Source organism: Gigantopelta aegis, chromosome 10, assembly GCF_016097555.1.
Source record: "Gigantopelta aegis isolate Gae_Host chromosome 10, Gae_host_genome, whole genome shotgun sequence".
Classification (NCBI taxonomy): domain Eukaryota; kingdom Metazoa; phylum Mollusca; class Gastropoda; order Neomphalida; family Peltospiridae; genus Gigantopelta; species Gigantopelta aegis.
Genome location: NC_054708.1, coordinates 9009081 through 9026789, shown reverse-complemented (window position 1 = coordinate 9026789; position 17709 = coordinate 9009081). Strand labels below are relative to the sequence as shown.

The 17709-nt window shown below is 37.2% G+C and overlaps 1 protein-coding gene across 2 annotated transcripts in view; it reads left to right on the top strand.

Annotated features, from left to right (window-relative positions):
- Positions 1-8789, top strand: part of LOC121382990 — a 125789-nt gene extending 117000 nt beyond the window's left edge. Inside the window, exons 21-27 of one of the 2 annotated variants that reach the window (XM_041512709.1) lie at positions 499-580; positions 1673-1741; positions 2271-2357; positions 3500-3615; positions 4755-4787; positions 5692-5730; positions 8074-8789. In XM_041512709.1, the coding sequence (XP_041368643.1) occupies positions 499-580; positions 1673-1741; positions 2271-2314 (195 nt within the window). In that variant the 3' untranslated portion in view covers positions 2315-2357; positions 3500-3615; positions 4755-4787; positions 5692-5730; positions 8074-8789. The remainder of the gene's footprint in view (positions 1-498; positions 581-1672; positions 1742-2270; positions 2358-3499; positions 3616-4754; positions 4788-5691; positions 5731-8073) is intronic. The other variant, XM_041512710.1, reaches the window with a different exon arrangement.
- The last annotated feature ends 8920 nt before the right edge of the window (positions 8790-17709 follow it).

Sequence of the window (17709 nt, the reverse complement as noted above, 5' to 3'; positions counted from 1 at the left end):
GACAAAACAACTCCTGTACTCTACACATTAAAGTTGTGAAACATTATTGACATATTCATAGTGTTACTTACCAGAGGCAGTTCTAGGGAGCCCCAGGGGTCCGCCCCCCCCCCCTAAATTTTGCTATGGTTATAATTTTATTATATATTAATTTTCTTTTTTTTACGATCTCCCTCCAAACCTCCCCCAAAGTTCCCTTGGCATTCCACCTCATGTCACTGCCCACCCCCACCCCCCAATGGATTTTCTGAATCCGCCACTGCTTACATATATTTGTAGTTATACACAAGTGCATGTAATTAATGTGAGTTTATTTACAAACAAGAAGTGGTAGTAGCGACAGCTGGAAAACGAAACATGTCTTTTAACCGATTTTTGTTTAATTAGTAGTAGCAGTGCATTTTGAAAGAAGAAGCAGAAACATACTCAAATATAGTGAAAACAAAATGTTTCATACTATATTTGTTATTATTTTATTACGCTATGTACTTCTTCCAGAATGTTACGACCCTGGCTGTTCCACAGCTAAGAAGTGTAGAAGCGTTATTGCAGGGAAAATTCCGGGACATATATTACAGACGTAAGCACAACAAGTTACTTACCTATCACATCTCTTATAAAGACCTACCTGATAAATGATTTTAAAGATGTTTGTTAGTATTTGATATTCATTAATATACATATATATTTAAATTTAAATATAGCGGAATTATAAGCCGTTTAAGAGTAAACAGAATGAAGACTCAGCTGTGTCACATTTAATCAATTATTTATTGACATCCTTTTATAGCATTTGAAAAAGATAGGAATCGAAATACATGTTATTATTTTTAATAAAAGAAGATAAACAATAGTATAGAAAACTTATTGGGTGATATCATATAATATCTTACATTTTCAGTGCAATCAAAGTATGTGATATTTTTCAGATCACATACATTAAGAATTTGATAACTTTGCAAATTAGATGTAATAACCTCTATATATATATATATATATATATATATATATATATATATATATATATATATATATATATGTATATGTATATGTATATGTATATGTATATATATATATATATATATATATATATATATATATATATATATATGTTATCATAGTTTACACGCGTGACAAAATTAAAACAATAAATGAAATAAAATCAAAATCAAGAGAAAGGATTTATGTATCTAACGTACAATATATTTGTACAAAAACGTGACTGTGGTAAAGTATATCTTCACATTTATTTGCATCGAAATATCACTACAATATAAGGATAAAACATTAACACTAAAACATAAAAAAATCAAGGAAACAGGAATTTATAACAATTTTACTTTGCTTCTTCGAATGTTACATTCAAACGACAATAAGAAGTACCCATTTGGATTATATTAACATTTAACTCAAAGATCGCTATGACCTGTATCGTGCACGTGGTTAATATATATATTCTAAAGTAATCGTAATCGTAATCGATTACTTTTGTCAAGTAATCGCCCCATCTCTGATATATATATATATATTTTTACTTTGCTTCTTCGATATATATATATATATATATATATATATATATATATATATATATATATATATATATATATATATATAATAATAATAATAATAATAAATCTGAAAGGGTTTAGCTTCATTTCTATATTTGTTTTAGGGTGTGAATCGCTATCGAGCGGGATTTCTGGATTTCCTAAAACAGTACACACAACAGAGTCACAGCTGGGTAAGACTGCATCTTAGAATAGCTGTGTATCTATATTCATCAACTTTGCATGGTCGGTAACACCGTTGGATCAAAATCATTTGATACAGTGAATATAGCCTTGAGCTGAGTTAACTCGGGAGTGTATGTAAACTAGTCTTCGAGTGGCAGGCCTCTTTTTGGCAGTTACAAGAGGGATGGAATCTCCAGTAAAATATCTCCCGTGAATGGCTGTTCTCCTATAGACGAAATATTAGATAGAGAGTCATAGAATCAAACACAATTTTGCCAAATGCCCAACGACTCTGTATTGTGCAGAGATAGACCCTGACCATGTATTGCGGTTCTGTCGCTCAGATTCAGATGTTGTGAGATACGAAACAGTCTAGCTATGTGATTAGCTAAATTAAACATGGAACATTGTTATGAGATATAGAGTTCCATTTGGTATTGTTTGACGTTGTAATTGATAAATAAAGAAAATGAATGTATTAGTATAACTTCTTAATAAGAAATACATTAATCATACATGCTAATTCGTCTCTGTCAGATACCCGATATAGGACTGTGCAAGCCGTTAACAGAAGCGTATGATGCGGTGGTCTACAGCTTTTGTGATAACCTGGCTGACTTTGAGGTACTTGTATAATTCTTCATTTGAAAACTAAATTACAATCGATAAAATAATATAGACCAGGGTTGTCTACTAGGCATACAAAAATTAGAAAGGTCCTCAGATATTTATCGAAACAGTTATGCACTATAAAAATAGATGGCAGAGTGTCATCGTGAATACAAGTGAAGTATTGTATATACTACTTGAAACCAGTTTGCCTGTCTTTCAGTGTTAGAGTAGGAATGTTTTATTTTCTCAGTAAAGCAGAGGGTGGGGCGGAGCTGGGGATGCAGGATTTTGCTCAGACGGAAGTGCAATCACCTGAGTTGCTTGGGTCGAACGATGGAACCTCCTCGGCAGACCACTAGAGCACTTGATTTATTAATCATCGGCAATTGGATGTCAAATATTTGGTAATTCTGACACTTTGTCTTCATTAACAAACAGGCATATTTTATATAGACTTTCCTACAAAGACAGGAGAACACATATTCTGGCCTTTGGTATACCAGTCGTGGAGTACTGGTTGTCAGGGAAAAAACCGATCAGAGAATGAGTCCACCGTGGGTAATTGATCCTTCGACCCATATACCTTATGTAAATGCTTTACCGACTGAGCTTGATCCCGCCCTTATTACGTCCAGAGTCTACAATGTCAGTTTGATTAACGCGGAGTCCTAATCTTCGACAAGTGATGATAATGATATCCCAGTGATGTGTTAAAGCTTGATAGGGAGATAGAGAAAGAGAGATGGAGAGATAGCGAGAGAAAGAAAGAGAAATGGAGAGACAGAGAGAGAGAGAGAGAGAGAGAGAGAGAGAGAGAGAGAGAGAGAGAGAGAGAGAGAGAGACATACAGACAGACAGAGAGACAGAGACAGAGAGAGAGACAGACAGACAGAGACAAACAGACATAGAGACATAGATGGAGATAGAGAAAGAGAGATGGAGAGATAACGAAAGAGAGATGGAGAGATAGCGAGACAGAGAGAAAGAGAAATAAAGAGACAGAGACAGAGAGAGAGAGAGAGAGAGAGAGAGAGAGAGAGAGAGAGAGAGAGAGAGAGAGAGAGAGAGTGTGTGAAAGAGAGAGGGAGAGAGTGAAAGAGAGAGGGAGAGGTATAATTTACCCTGAACTATCTAATACGAGTTTTCATCTTCAGAATGTTCTGTGGATGTTGGTGGGTAACAACGTGGTCGTGTTGATGGTAATGACCGTGCTAATCATCGCGGCAGTCTACCACATTCCAGACGGGCTCACAGAGGAGGACTACAACATGTAAGTACAACTAAGTACAGATGTCTCCTCACATGCATAGACGTGCCTGCGTTCACACTTCAAGGGTTCGCGATTCCACTGCATGTCCTAATCAATGAGGACATTGTTGAACGACGCGAGGAGTGAAGTGCGTCTTCAATGGACACATATACATAGTAAATACAATGATCTATTTAACTTGCGTAAAACGTGCCTGTCTTGGTGCATGCAGCGACCTTTAGACGCAAATGTCATTTGTCCGTATCCGGCATGCCTATGCGTATATGTAATCGATAAAAGAAATGTTTTATTTAACGACGCACTCAGCACATTTTATTTACGGTTATATGGCGTCAGACATATGGTTAAGGACCATACAGATATTGAGAGGAAACACGCTGTCGCCACTTCATGGGCTACACTTTTCGATTAGCAGCAAGGGATCTTTTATATGCACCATCCCACAGACACCTACCATGGCCTGAAATAGCCCAATGGGCCCACCGACAGGGATCGATCCCAGACCGACCGCGCATCGAGCGAGCGCTTTACCACTGGGCTACGTCCGCCCCTGTAATCGATAATGCATAGAGTGATTGAATACGCAGACGCGTATACACGGGCGTACGGAGACTCAAACACAGGAGCTGCTGTAGCTATCTGAAACCTGTTGGCATACAAAGTGAGTATTACGGATCACGCACTGTGGAATAGCTATACGTATCCGCATACGGAGTACGAACAAACAGAATTGCGCCTTACTTGTGTTTTAATGTGTGTAGCCTGTACATGTGTGTTGTCACCGCAGTTGAGGAGTGTTTTAATTATAGATCTACCCTGCAGCGTATTGTATCACAACAACATTTGAAACGAAATATATGAATGGATGAATGAATGAATGAATGAATAAACGAATGAATGACAGTTAGTGTTTGTGTTTGATGATAACTTACCATAGACTTTTCTCTATCATTCAGTGGTATGTAATCCACGTTTTAATGCCTGTAGAGTAGTGTCATCGACTAGAACTATCCCACAATGCAAATGCAGCGCTTATTACTGCTCAGTCATCTCAATTTTTAAAATATAAAACATGTTCTACATTCCAATGTCAAAAGTGATCAAAGGTTTTATTTTCTGTCTTTTGTTTTTGCTTTCAGCGACACTGATTTTGAAAGTGTATTTGGCAATGGGTAAGTATACCGAGGAACATTTGGAATGCATGTAACTATTGTCGAAAACGACGTTAATCTGTGAACTGCTTCAACGTTTCGTCCATCCCCTTCCTTGGCTGCTTGGTTAATCTATGCTTAATACATTGTAATATTTAATTTGTTATGTGAACACTTGGGTTAACAGTAATTAAAACCCCTTGTGGAAGCAAGCACTGAGGGGAGTTAACATTTAACCATTTAACACCGTGTCGTGGGGGAGTCGGACTATCCGCTGAATTTAACACAACCGATACCCGTGACGTATTCTTATTTTACAATCGCTGTAAATCGGTTTTTGGTTTTAAGGATATGTATCACAAAAAATACTACACTCGCATTAACTTTGATAGCATTTATCTTAAAACTCGTTGTTTAAAAACGTATCCATGTCTCTTTTGCGCTTAGATACGTTTTGAAACAATTCGTAAAGTAAATGGTGTCTAACAGTCACATGGGTAGTATTCTCTGTGTATGTTATTACGGTTTTTGTATTGTAATATGTATAGTAAAGTGGTTGTAGCCTAAGAATTATAGCATATTATTATTGTGGCATTAGTAGCACATGCCTTGAATCATAATCATATTCAATGTCGTAGTTTCAGTATAGCTCAGTATTGTACATATAGTGATATAGTATATATGGTATGTATTTGTAGTTACCTTGGTACTACAGTAAATACTGAATTGTAACATATATTGTAACATCGCATGTGCATATACCTATTGCAATTCAACTGGTCCAAGTGTTCACGAAAACCTCCACTTCATATTATTTAGTTGGCATCCCAAACTCTGTACAGACTGAACCTACATTTATAATGTTATGTGCGAGTTTGCTATTACCTTTTTCATTTTGTTTTAACTGTTTATATGTTCATTTCAGTAACCCGCCCGAAGGTTTTCTAAAAAAGGCTATTTACAAGTAAAGTATTGGTTTTAGTGACTAATTCACACAATTAACTACACTTTAAAATATATATTTTTTAATCACCATTTAACATTTTTGGCATTTTCACTCGGCACTTTTGACTTTCATAATATTAATATTATTAATTATTAACATTTCTGTTTGTGTTATTTTTAAAATTCTATTTTCGAATCTATTTTCTTGCAATTTCACTGAACGTTTCTTCTTCCTGTTTCAAATGCATTTTGCACTAAATACTGTTCCAGTATGAAGCGAGAATGCTTAAATATTTTCTAGTGTGGTGTTTGTCTTTTATCCATGTATGTACTGTACTGTGTGGTGTGTATGCTTTAAAACCTTTGGTGGTTTAATAACATTATTGTTTATCAAACAGAATGACCAGGCACACATTTTCAAGCGTAGTTTTTAAAGAATAGTTTTATTGATCCAGAAGAATACACCAGTGACGGATCCAAAAGTGAATTTAGGGGATTTAAACCCCATTTATCTGCCAAGAGTCTACCCTCACCCAGCACCAACACATGACCCTTCTTTGCAGAATACACACAGTACAATATAACATTCTCAAGTGGTTTTGGTATTCTGTCTTTGTAGGCTTTGCTGATGTTACACCTACAGTTTGACAGCCTAACTTATTAAACGTACAACCCTCTTCTCAAAATCCTAGATCCGCCCCTTGGTAGGGCTGATACCTTAAATGAGTATCATATGAATGACAAACAGTAACCGAATACCGATTTGTGATTGACCAATCAATTAATAGAGCACATTAATTTAATTATCATCGGCTATTGAATGTCAAACATTTGGTCATTTTCACATAATAGTCTTAGAAAGGAAACCCTCTGCATTTTTCTATTAGAAAAAGGGATCTTTTATATGCACCATCCCATAGACAGGATAACATATAGAAAGGCCTTTATTATAGCAGTCGTGGTACACTATCTGGAACGAGAAATATCCCAATGGTTCTACAGACTGGGATCGATCCCAGACTGCCCACGCATCAAGCGAGCGCTTTACCACTGGGCTACGTCCCGCCCATTATCTATTTAAAGAAAACAGGTATAACAGTAAATTGAAAATGCTGTCCTTACAATCACGGATCCAGGGGGTGCTGCAGTGCATACCCCTCGTCTGTATATTATTCATGCTAGTGTAGTGTGGAATACCGTACGTGCACCTTCTTCGGACGTTGCACCTTCTCCCTGAAATTTTGTTTACTGTTTTACTGTTTAAAAATCAAAACTCAGTACGTTTTGACTCTTTATGAACACTGTTATATAGAGATGAGTAGAGTAGATTCCTTCAGAAAGCCAGGTTTCCGTAAAATATGCAGACTGACGCAGATCGACGATGACAAAGACAGATTTTGTGGAACCCAGTCGCATACTGTTTACAGAGCGTTAGCGACAAACGGTTGGCTGAACTTGGCTCTGTTCCGCAGATCCGTCTTATTTCAAAGCGTCTGTGTTTGTTTGTGTCAGTCTGCGATGATCGGTGACATGGTATGATTTTAAGGAAGCCAGGCTTTAGGTGACTCGACACCTGAAAAAGTTCTTATTTGAGTTGCTTATTTTCATGTTCTTTTTCATTTCAAAACTTTCTCTTATGTCACTTTGCAGATCTTACTAAATTAGTGCAAAATATAGGTACGCAGTTGTCCAGTTAATTTGATCTTTAAAGAAAACAATTTAACAGACAAAAACGTATAATGGTCAATTTAAACAAAACAATTTGACTGATAAAAACGTGTATGGTTAATTTAAAGAAAATAATTTGGCTGACAAAAACGTATATGGTTAATTCAAAGAAAACAATTTGACTGACAAACACGAAAATGGTGAATTTAAAGAAAACAATTTGCCTGACAAAAACGAATATGGTCAATTTAAAAAAAAAAAACTTTGACTGACAGAAATGAATATTGTTAATTGAAGGAAAACAATTTGACTGGCAAAAACGTATGTACTCAACTTGCATTTGCAAACTCTTTTGTTGATTGTGGATATTGATAGACTTACTGCTGACGTAATAAGAGGAAATTATAAATGAGGCTGAACGACTAGAAACTACTGCAAGGAAGAACGAACATCATCCATGAAAACTGAGCAAAAGTAATCGATTTGTGTTTCATCTAACGACTGTGAAGTCTTAAGTCTAGACTCTAAAAGTGTTATACGTTCTGGGTGAGAACGCTTGCAAACTGGGTTCAAGGTATGCTGACTGGTTTATTTACGTAAGTATTGTCTGATAGTTTCTGTTGGTGTTTTAAATGGAAATTCATTCAGGTGTTAGCTAGTCTTCTTTCCTTTCACTGTGTAACTTCTGTTACAGCTTCGTCGGTGGAGCTTCTCCTATATAGACGTATACGACATCCCACCATCCATCGACAGTCTGCCAACTTTAATGTCGATCATCTCCTTTTGATTGAAATATTCCGAAACTTTATTCTGGGTCAAAGTGACTTTTTAAAATGGTTTTCATTGTAAATAATTTTTAAAGATATAATAAAAGAAAAAGGAATGATTCATAATTTCAAGTTTTTATGTTCCAAAGTGTGGATGAAACAATTGTAAACGGTGATATCACGAAATAACTTTGTTTTGATTTCTGAGAACAAGATTGCAACAACTTTCAGCTCATATAAAACATAATTTCTGTACAGTACATGTTCCAGCACACAATAACCCCGGGGGTAATGCTGTGGTTATATATATATATATATATATATATATTCATTATATATATTTATAAACCATAGCATTACCCCCGGGGTTGTTGTTTAGAGGTACCTATGAGACAGAACCTGTAAATTACAGGTGAATTTGCATTATAATCTAATTAATTGATTTGCATAAATAGTACTTATGACAACTGAAATCGGAACAACAAATTGCAAAACCGTTATTATAATCAAAATTCGTGTCTTACCATGACTTATTTTCGTGCTTATATCCAATTAAGGTTCAAGCACGCTGTCCTAGGCACACACCTCAGCTATCTGGGCTGTCTGTCCAGGACAGTGTGTTAGTTGTTAGTGATTAGTGAGAGCGAAGAGGGTGTAGTGATCTCACACCTATCCACTGAGTCGTATAAACTCGCTCTGGGTGGGAGCAGGTACCGGGCTGCGAACTCTGTACCTATCAACCTTATGTCCGATGGCTTAACCACGACACCACCACTGTTTTGTGCTTTGTCTCTTGGAGGACTGCCATTCCACTGGACAGTACATCGTTCCCGACTCGTCTGTGATTCATTGAATGTTTTACAGTATGTAACATCATCTCGTGGAGAGGCATTTATATAGGCTCATCGCCTTCTTACCAATCCACTTCATTTCTTTGAGTAGATATTGTTTTAAAAAACAACAAAAAACCCAACAAACTCATACGCAGGAGCTCTGCCAGTCTCAATACTAGTTCGACACATTTAAACCTGCACAAGACAGAACTCTGTGCATTTTTGTAGACAGCTGTGACGCAATGCACTCATGAATCACTGTCAAAACTGATAATGTCAGGTGGTATCGAAAAGTGGCTGCTAAAATGAGATGGCTGTTTTAGATGTAGAGATTTTAAAATCCATTTTACGGCATGGTGCATCTTTTCATAATGTGTACAGAAATACTGACACTAACCATTAAACGTTAGTCATGACATGCTTGATTGTTGCCAACACCAAGAGTCCCCATCATTGTGAAAAGTAATTCGCATGCGCATGTTATTAAACGCGTATGAAAATAGTTTTGTCTTTTTGTTTTTGTTTTAATTGTAAATACATTACATTGATTGAGTCGGTGTACGTAGTGTGCATGCTATTACCAAAATGATAGTCACAACATTTTATTTCATTTGGCCTTATTGTTAAAGAATTGTTTTAGGCCTGTAACAAAGTGAAACTGGCTGTTAATGAAGTATCCATGCGCCTACAAGTTATTGAAGTGAATCTCATCAACAAAAAACATATCAAGTTGAAAGGGACCACTGTGTTAAAAGAGTTTATATCAATACATGAACTTAGTCTTATATATTATAAAATCCACCTGCTATAACATTTCATTGCTGACAATGCCGAATGTACTTAATAGATTTACAAATCTGCACAATATATGAACTAGACGTAGATACAGTAATTTACTTTGTTTATTACAGGGTTAAGAGAGTTTTCCAGCCTCCAAGTTCGCGTCGGAAATCAACCAAAACCACCAGCACGATGGAGTCCGACAACACGACAAATAACGGAAATACGTCAACGATGGCAGACCCGGATGCACTGGAGCTGAAGATGCTTCAAAATGGCGGCAGCGTTCATAACGGTAGCAGACGTGACTCCAAAGCGACGACAGACAACCAGAGTTACAGTTCAGCTTCATCGAGCAAAGTGATAACGGTGAAACCGCAAATTAGCAGGGACGCTAGCGCAGGGTCTTTAAAGAAATCTGAATCAAAGATCAGCAGGGACCCTAGTGTCGGGTCCTTGAAGAAATCTGAATCAAAGATTATTAGAGACGGTAGTGTCGGGTCCTTGAAGAAATCTGAATCAATGATTAGCAGAGACGGTAGTGCAGGTTTCATAAACAAATCTGAATCAAATAGCAAAATGTCTTCCAATGCAACGAGCACAGCCAATGCCACGCGGCCCCTTAGTAGCGTTAGCAGACAAAACAGTTCGGGAAAGATCGGAACCGTTGTAGTGTCCGAAGTCCACCCACGTCCAACCATCGCAGAGTGGGCGGATATTTAGATTTGAATTTTTTTTTAAACAATCATTTTGGCATGAATGTTTGGCTCTCTTTGGTGCATGTTGTAATTAATCGAGATAGATTTAAAAAGTATATTTTATTGAATAATCGACTATCGGCTATTGCTTCATTGCTTTTAACGATTTTTACTCTGGGAAAAACAGCATACGTAAGTAGCTCCTGTCAATCAAAATAAAATAAACCCAGCCAAACAAGGCCGTACCTGGCCTAAAATAACTATGGATGAGCAGTACAAATAGTGGCAACTGCCCCCTAGGCCCCTTCCCCAATAGTTACAGCGTTGGCAAAACAATAGTAAAACAATCTTAAAAAGACATGATTAACGCCCACACGCCTAAGCATTTTCCTATTATGAATTAAGTCCTGTTTTGATGGACGGAAATCCCGGTGGCCAAAAGGGCAGAATGTCATGGCGTACAATTTACCAGAATCCCGCAGAATCCTGGCGTTTAATGATTAAAAACTGTACATGACATAAATATTGGTCCACCAAACATGAATACTGAACGACCTATGCTTATTTTGTATTCATGAAATAAATTACCAATAGATCACTTTATGAGGACACTTTCTTATTGCTAAAACTTGCTTCTTTTTAAAACATTTTTTAAATACGGTGCTCTTTTATGATTATTGCCATGCATACAGTACATACACACGTATACTTCATTATTATTTCATACTTAAGCAAAAATAATAAAAAAGCAAAAATATTGCAGAAATCCAGAGAAAATACCTATTAATCAGATTTTGGTTTGAGCTCTTTTCCAGTTTCTTCTAATCATTGCTTCAGTAATCAGTGAATTGACGAGACTAATGGACGTACGTAAAAGTTGAATATCTACAATTACCAAACTTGGAAGTTACAACACTCATTATTAACTGAAATTATGAAGCCCACTTCAGACAGATACAGCTGTACTACTGGTACATTTGAGAGAACAGGATGTCTTTTAAGAGTAGTTACTAAATAGAGATGCCCGCTTAAATTAAGAAAATAGAAGACTGAAAAAACTGTCTATCCCTCTTCTCAAATTTTGTTTTCTCTGTAGCCTGGTGTATTGACGGAATGAAGTCAAATGGTGAAGTAGTCTGCAACACAGAACGGGCTGGACAAATGTCTTGTTAGGGGCGTTTAACAACATGTCTGTCTGGTACGTGAGAACACACTGATGTCTCAGACAGACGTCGCGTCCTTGAATGACTATAGCTACGATTGAACGCAAGGGCAGACCAGGAACTATTGCAGGGAGGCCAGAGGGGAGAAAGGGTAATGGGTACATGAACCAACTTCTTGAAAAGGGCACTTCATTGAAAATTGTAAACATATTGTTGAAAAAAAGGAGCACTTTAAAAAAATGTTTTTAGGAGGGTCAGGTTCCACTGGCCCCCTCCGTCGGATCCGCCCTTGGAGCGTAATGCAGGGTAGTATTGGAGAAAACTAGGAAAGGACAGGAAAAATAATCAGGACAGTAAATTCGGATGTTATCCAGCTAAACAAAAAGATCATTTAAAAGGGGGCACTTTTATACACTTTTCATTTCGGCCAACTATCATACTACTTGCCCCTCTCCCTCCCCCAATCCCCCGCTACGGACAGCCCTGTAATGTGAATATTATAAGAAAATCAATAAACCAATTGAAACGTAAGTACATGTATTCTTAGTACAAACAACAACATATACACATTAAGTAATACAATATGCGTGTCGTGTATCAATTAGGCGATTCAAATTATGTTGTGCCATAATATACTGGTCGCAATATGTACTGTCAGAAATATTCTACACTCGTTGGTTTTATAACAATAAAATAAATGTATAATTTATCCACATGCTGTTTCAGTTATGTGACTACGTGGCGTGACTACATAGTTTTGTCTAGGGTAAGAGTAGAATAATTTCTGACTGAACTGTTACTAAGGTGAATTTCCTATTTCAGTGTCACCATAATAAGATGAGTAAGAAATGATCATGGGGTCGCAGACTTGCAAGCGCCTGTTGTGGGTCTTGTGGTTTGTGGTGGCAGAAGTGGTCTCTATTTGAATACCTAATTTAGGTCATAAATGAAACAGTTATTGTTTGCTGTAACCCGACTGATTTGTAAAACATTCAACATGAATTATTAATCTATACAACCACATAGTAATGTGGGGTTGTTTAATTGTTTGTTTTTTGGTTTAGTTTTTTTTGCATAAATGAAGAGTCTGACATTGATTTATTTTATTCCAACAACTGTAGCATGTCGTTCTAACGTGATGGACATTTCGCAGTCTTGTCACTGTCCATTAATTGCAATACGAATATGTTGCACAGAACTTCGGTAAATTGAATTATTATTGCCAAATAATGGAATACAAATGTAGATGTATCAAAATATAGCTTGGTGTCGGTCGCCGTGACTTGCGAGCTGAGAGAGGTCATACTGTTGCTACCGTATCAAGTTTGTGCATTTCGCTTCGCAAGCACAAAGCACTATTTTTCTCAATGCAAAAATGAGCGAGAAATGCCAATGTTTGAGCTCCAACTGGCTGCTGTTAGATCCACATGTAATAGTGGAGCTAATTTTAATTAGATTGGGCGAAAGCACGACTGAATTCCGTCTATTCCTGTAATTACCCGGATGATGCTATCATTACGTCTGTCTAAGATTTGAGGAATGCTAGACCGCTCTTGACTGCAGTACCCCGCGACCTTGACATTCAAAATATCCTGTTTGTGGTACAGTATCTCAAATACTGTATTTAAAGTGTATTACTTCATTACTAACTGACTTAACGAACCGAATATAACATCTTACGGTATGCCAGACATCGCGAGTGGGACGTTCAGGCTTAAAAACAAATGTGTGTTTTCGGTATCCAGGCCCTACCTAGGAAAAAAGGGCCGACACCAATAATTATTGTTTTCGATGTATTTTTTTTTTAGTTTAAAAAAAATAAATAAGTAAGTGAAAAGAGTATTAGCATAGCATTTTATCTGGACCCTTAAAAAACCCAAACAACAGCACCCCCCCCCCCCCCCCCCCCCCAACAACAACAACAGCAAAGAAACAACAAACAGCAACAATAATAACAACCGCAACAATCCTACCCAAAAACAAAATGTCGGTACATTCCCGGAATCGGAAGTGAACATTTAAAAAGGCACTTATTTACGAATCTTCGGGTTACGGCAAACAACCATGTTCTGTAAGGTTAGGTTAATAACGGATGTTGAATTTTGAATTGACAATTATATATCGGTATCTTAAAAATGAATGGTGAATGGGCTAGGGTTCTGGTTTTAGAAGCATCACTATGCCTTGTCATAAGACTCGCATTGTACATTCTGTAGATACGTAATCCAATGTAAATACGTTAACTCGTTATGCAAATGAAACGTTACGATACCCGTGTAGCATGACTAGTGCTTTCTTCGCGTAGTTTTAGTACACATGACACGACTGAGAGGGTTTTGGCTTTTCATATGAATATTTCTTATATACTATGTGTATTAAAGAGACTGTAACACGTTTCCGACCGACATACTAAATTACTAAAATTACATGTGAAATGCATTTTCTTGTTCAAAATATCAGTGTCTTTCTATACAAAGTGTTTCTGATCGCCATCAGGAATCTTTCTAAAAACCGTGACCAGTGCTGCGTTCAGCCAGTCCGAGCTGAAAAACGTCCGCAAGACTTGTTTGTGCACTTCACGGTAAACCAAATGACCACGTTGGGAACCATTCAAATATTTATTTACATGCTCCTATACCACTGGAGTTTTTAGCATTGGGAACCAATCAAATAGTTAGCGAACGTTAGCGAAACGTTTGCTGGTTGAACTTGGGGAAGACTTTACCAAATTTCATACACCCGAAAAGTTAAAAAGTTCGTTTTTATTTAACGACACAACTAGAGCACATTGACTATTTAATCGTCGGCTATTGGATGTCAAACATTTGATAATTTTAACATATAGTCTTAAAGAGAAAAACCGCAACATTTTTCTCATTGGTAACAAAGGATTGTTTATAAGCACCATCCCACAGACAGGATAGCACATACCACCACCTCTGATATATCAGCCGTGGTGCACTGGCTGGAACGAGAAATAGCCCAATGGGTCCACCGACAAGAATCGATCCTAGACCGACCACGCATCAAGCGAGCGCTTTACCATTAGGCTACGTCCCGCCCCCACACCCCCCCCATAATAATATTAGGAAGTAAAAAGAAATTTTGGCTACCACAAAACATTAGGATGATCAAAAACACATTAAATATACTACAGACATTGATCTACTAAACAAGAAAATATACTTAACTTGTGATTGTAGTTGTTAAAAAGGCTTTTGTTAATCAGAAGCATATTACAAAGGCAGATGACTTAGGACAGTCCCTTTAACTTATTTTATCATTATATGTGTATTAACATGATTTACCATATTCTACATTATCTCTTATGCAAAATGGTGTTACACTATTTCTCAGCATGTTGTCTGTTAATAGATTGAATACTTTTATTATGTAACCGAAATATATATCTTTTTAAATCATCATTGTTACTTGTATCTGTGTTATCTATGAAATGTACGTTTTAATCATTGTTTATTTAATGAAGTGCTGTACAGATGTTCAGTTTATACTCGAATGATCGCAGGAACCACAGAGGTTATGACGAAAAAAACCTTAAAAACTAAGGTCGTTTAATACTCGTGGAAAAAGATTCAAAGGGAGGATTTCTTGGAGAACTGGACCCCGTTCCACGAAGCGATATTAGCACTAAGTTCACCTTAAGTGCAGTAGGTAGTTATGCACTTATGGTGATCTTAGGGCTAAGATCGCTTTGTGAAACGGGGCACTGGTATACTATGGTGTGGTTTGTGTGTTTGTGTGTGTGTGCGTGCGTATGTGTTTGTGCGTGTGTATGTGCTAGAGAGAGAAAGAGAGAAGGTTTGCCCTTTTGTTCCTTTTTTCCCCCTCAGCCCCTACCCCCACCCCCAAAAAACAATATCCTGGATCCGCCGCTGGATCCAGGATTTTAAAACAGGAGGGACAGATATCACTTCCAGTGTTTAGGTTGTCAATACAAAAACAAAATGTATGTAATATTTTATTTTGGTCGAGTTTTCCATTTCGTAAATGCGAGAAAGCAGACTGTATCATTAAGTGTCTGGCCAAGTGGACTTTGTACAATTTTCTCCGCCGTGTATCTGTCAACCACGGCTGGCTTTCGACATTTATCTGCACTGACGATTTCTCGGAATACTGGCAATAATCAGACGACGTTCAGTGCGATTTTGGTTAGGTTTCTTTTCTTTTTTCGGGGTGGAAGGGAATCCATATTGAAGTAGATCACCGCTAATTGACCAGAGCTGTTCCAAAAAATGATTATAACTAAGTAAGAGTGAGACGGGTTGTTTTCTAATTGGAATACTACGGAATACAAATTAATAGTTTGGCTTCATTTGCAATTTAATTGAAATTAATACTTCTCGAAAGGGGGCGGGATGTAGCCCTGCTGTAAAGCGTTCACTTAATGCGCGGTCAGTTTGGGATCGATCCCCGTCGGTGGACCCATTGGTATATGTCGCGTTCCAGCCAGTGCACCATGACCTGTATACCAAATGCCGTGGTATATGCTGTGGTATGTGTCTGTGGGATGGTGCTTATAAAAGATCCCTTGCTACTCATGGTTTAATGCAGCGGGTTTCCACCGGCCTCGGTGGTGACATGGTTAGGCCATCGGACATGAGGCTGGTAGGTACAGGGTTCGCAGCTCGGTACCATTTCCCACCCAGAGCGAGTTTTAATGACTTAATGGGTAGGTGTGAGACCATTACACCCTCTTCTCTTTCACTAACCACTAACCCAGTGTCCTAGACGGACAGTCCAGATATATGAGGTGTGTGCCCAGGACAGCGTGCTTAAACCTTAATTGGATATAAGCACGAAAATAAGTTGAAGTTGAAATGTAGTGGGTTTCTTCTCTAAGACTATATGTCAAAATTACAAAATGTTTGACATCCAGTAGTAGATGATTAATAAATCAATGTGCTCTACTGGTGTCGTTAAACAAAGCAAACTTCTCGAATTACACCCCTACCAGTAATCATAACTGGAAGCGCCCAATCTCCCGTGGTCCCTTTACGATCATTTAACATGTTATCATATTTAACTTGCGTGAAACTGTGAATGGTGAAACATAATATTATGCAGTTATCGAAACTGAAATCAAGTGTACATAGTATATTATATGTATTGATAATATTTCACCTATTTTCGGATTTAAAATTCATATTTTGATATTAATGTTTTATCACTGTTTTTCACCTGTTGTTATTATTATAATAATAATTATTATTATCTTGTGCACTTATTCTTGCACTGTTTTACCATTATCGGTGTTGTGACTTTTTCCACTAGTTGTCCTTTCTTTATGTACGTTAACAGTTTGTATATCTAACGACTGTACCAGACCTTTTCACATGGCGGCTAAGGGAGGATTTTGGAGTGGATTTGTTTTAATGGCCACCAACCAGAGAATACAGAGCAACCACCCACCGAATATATTTGAATATACCATGCATTTAATAATAATGTATAAGATAACATCTTGCATAAAATGTATATAACCATGCATATAATCCTGTTGAATAACCCACCATGTATAAAAGTGTATAAAACCCCACCATACATAATAGTGTAATCCACCATAGTTTAATGCATCATGCATAACACAAAATTGTATGAAAACCCTTTATGCATAAACATTGCATGAAAACCCTTTATACATAAACATTGCATGAAAACCCGACGTGCATAAAATATAAAAAAACTGCATGAAAAATTACCACATAATTATATGTAAAACCAAATAAGCCAAAGCAGTTAGTTGTCTCCCCTCCATCCCACCTGCACCATGTGATCATGTCGGGAATAGTCTTCATATTCTTCGTGAATTTTAATACATCTGGTCGTAATCGGTGACATTTCAGCCTGGTGCATTTTCATGTCAAGCCTGGTTTTCGTAAAACCTGTAATGAACACAGATCGATGCAAACCGTCGCAGATCGATGCAGATGCATTTTCAGAATTCAGCAGATTTCAGACCGTCTGCGATTGGGTTCTTGTACAATTTTCTTTGTTCTGCATCAGTTTACATTGATTTGCGTCCATCTGTGTTGATCTGCGTCAATATGCGTCGATCTGCGTCAGTCTGC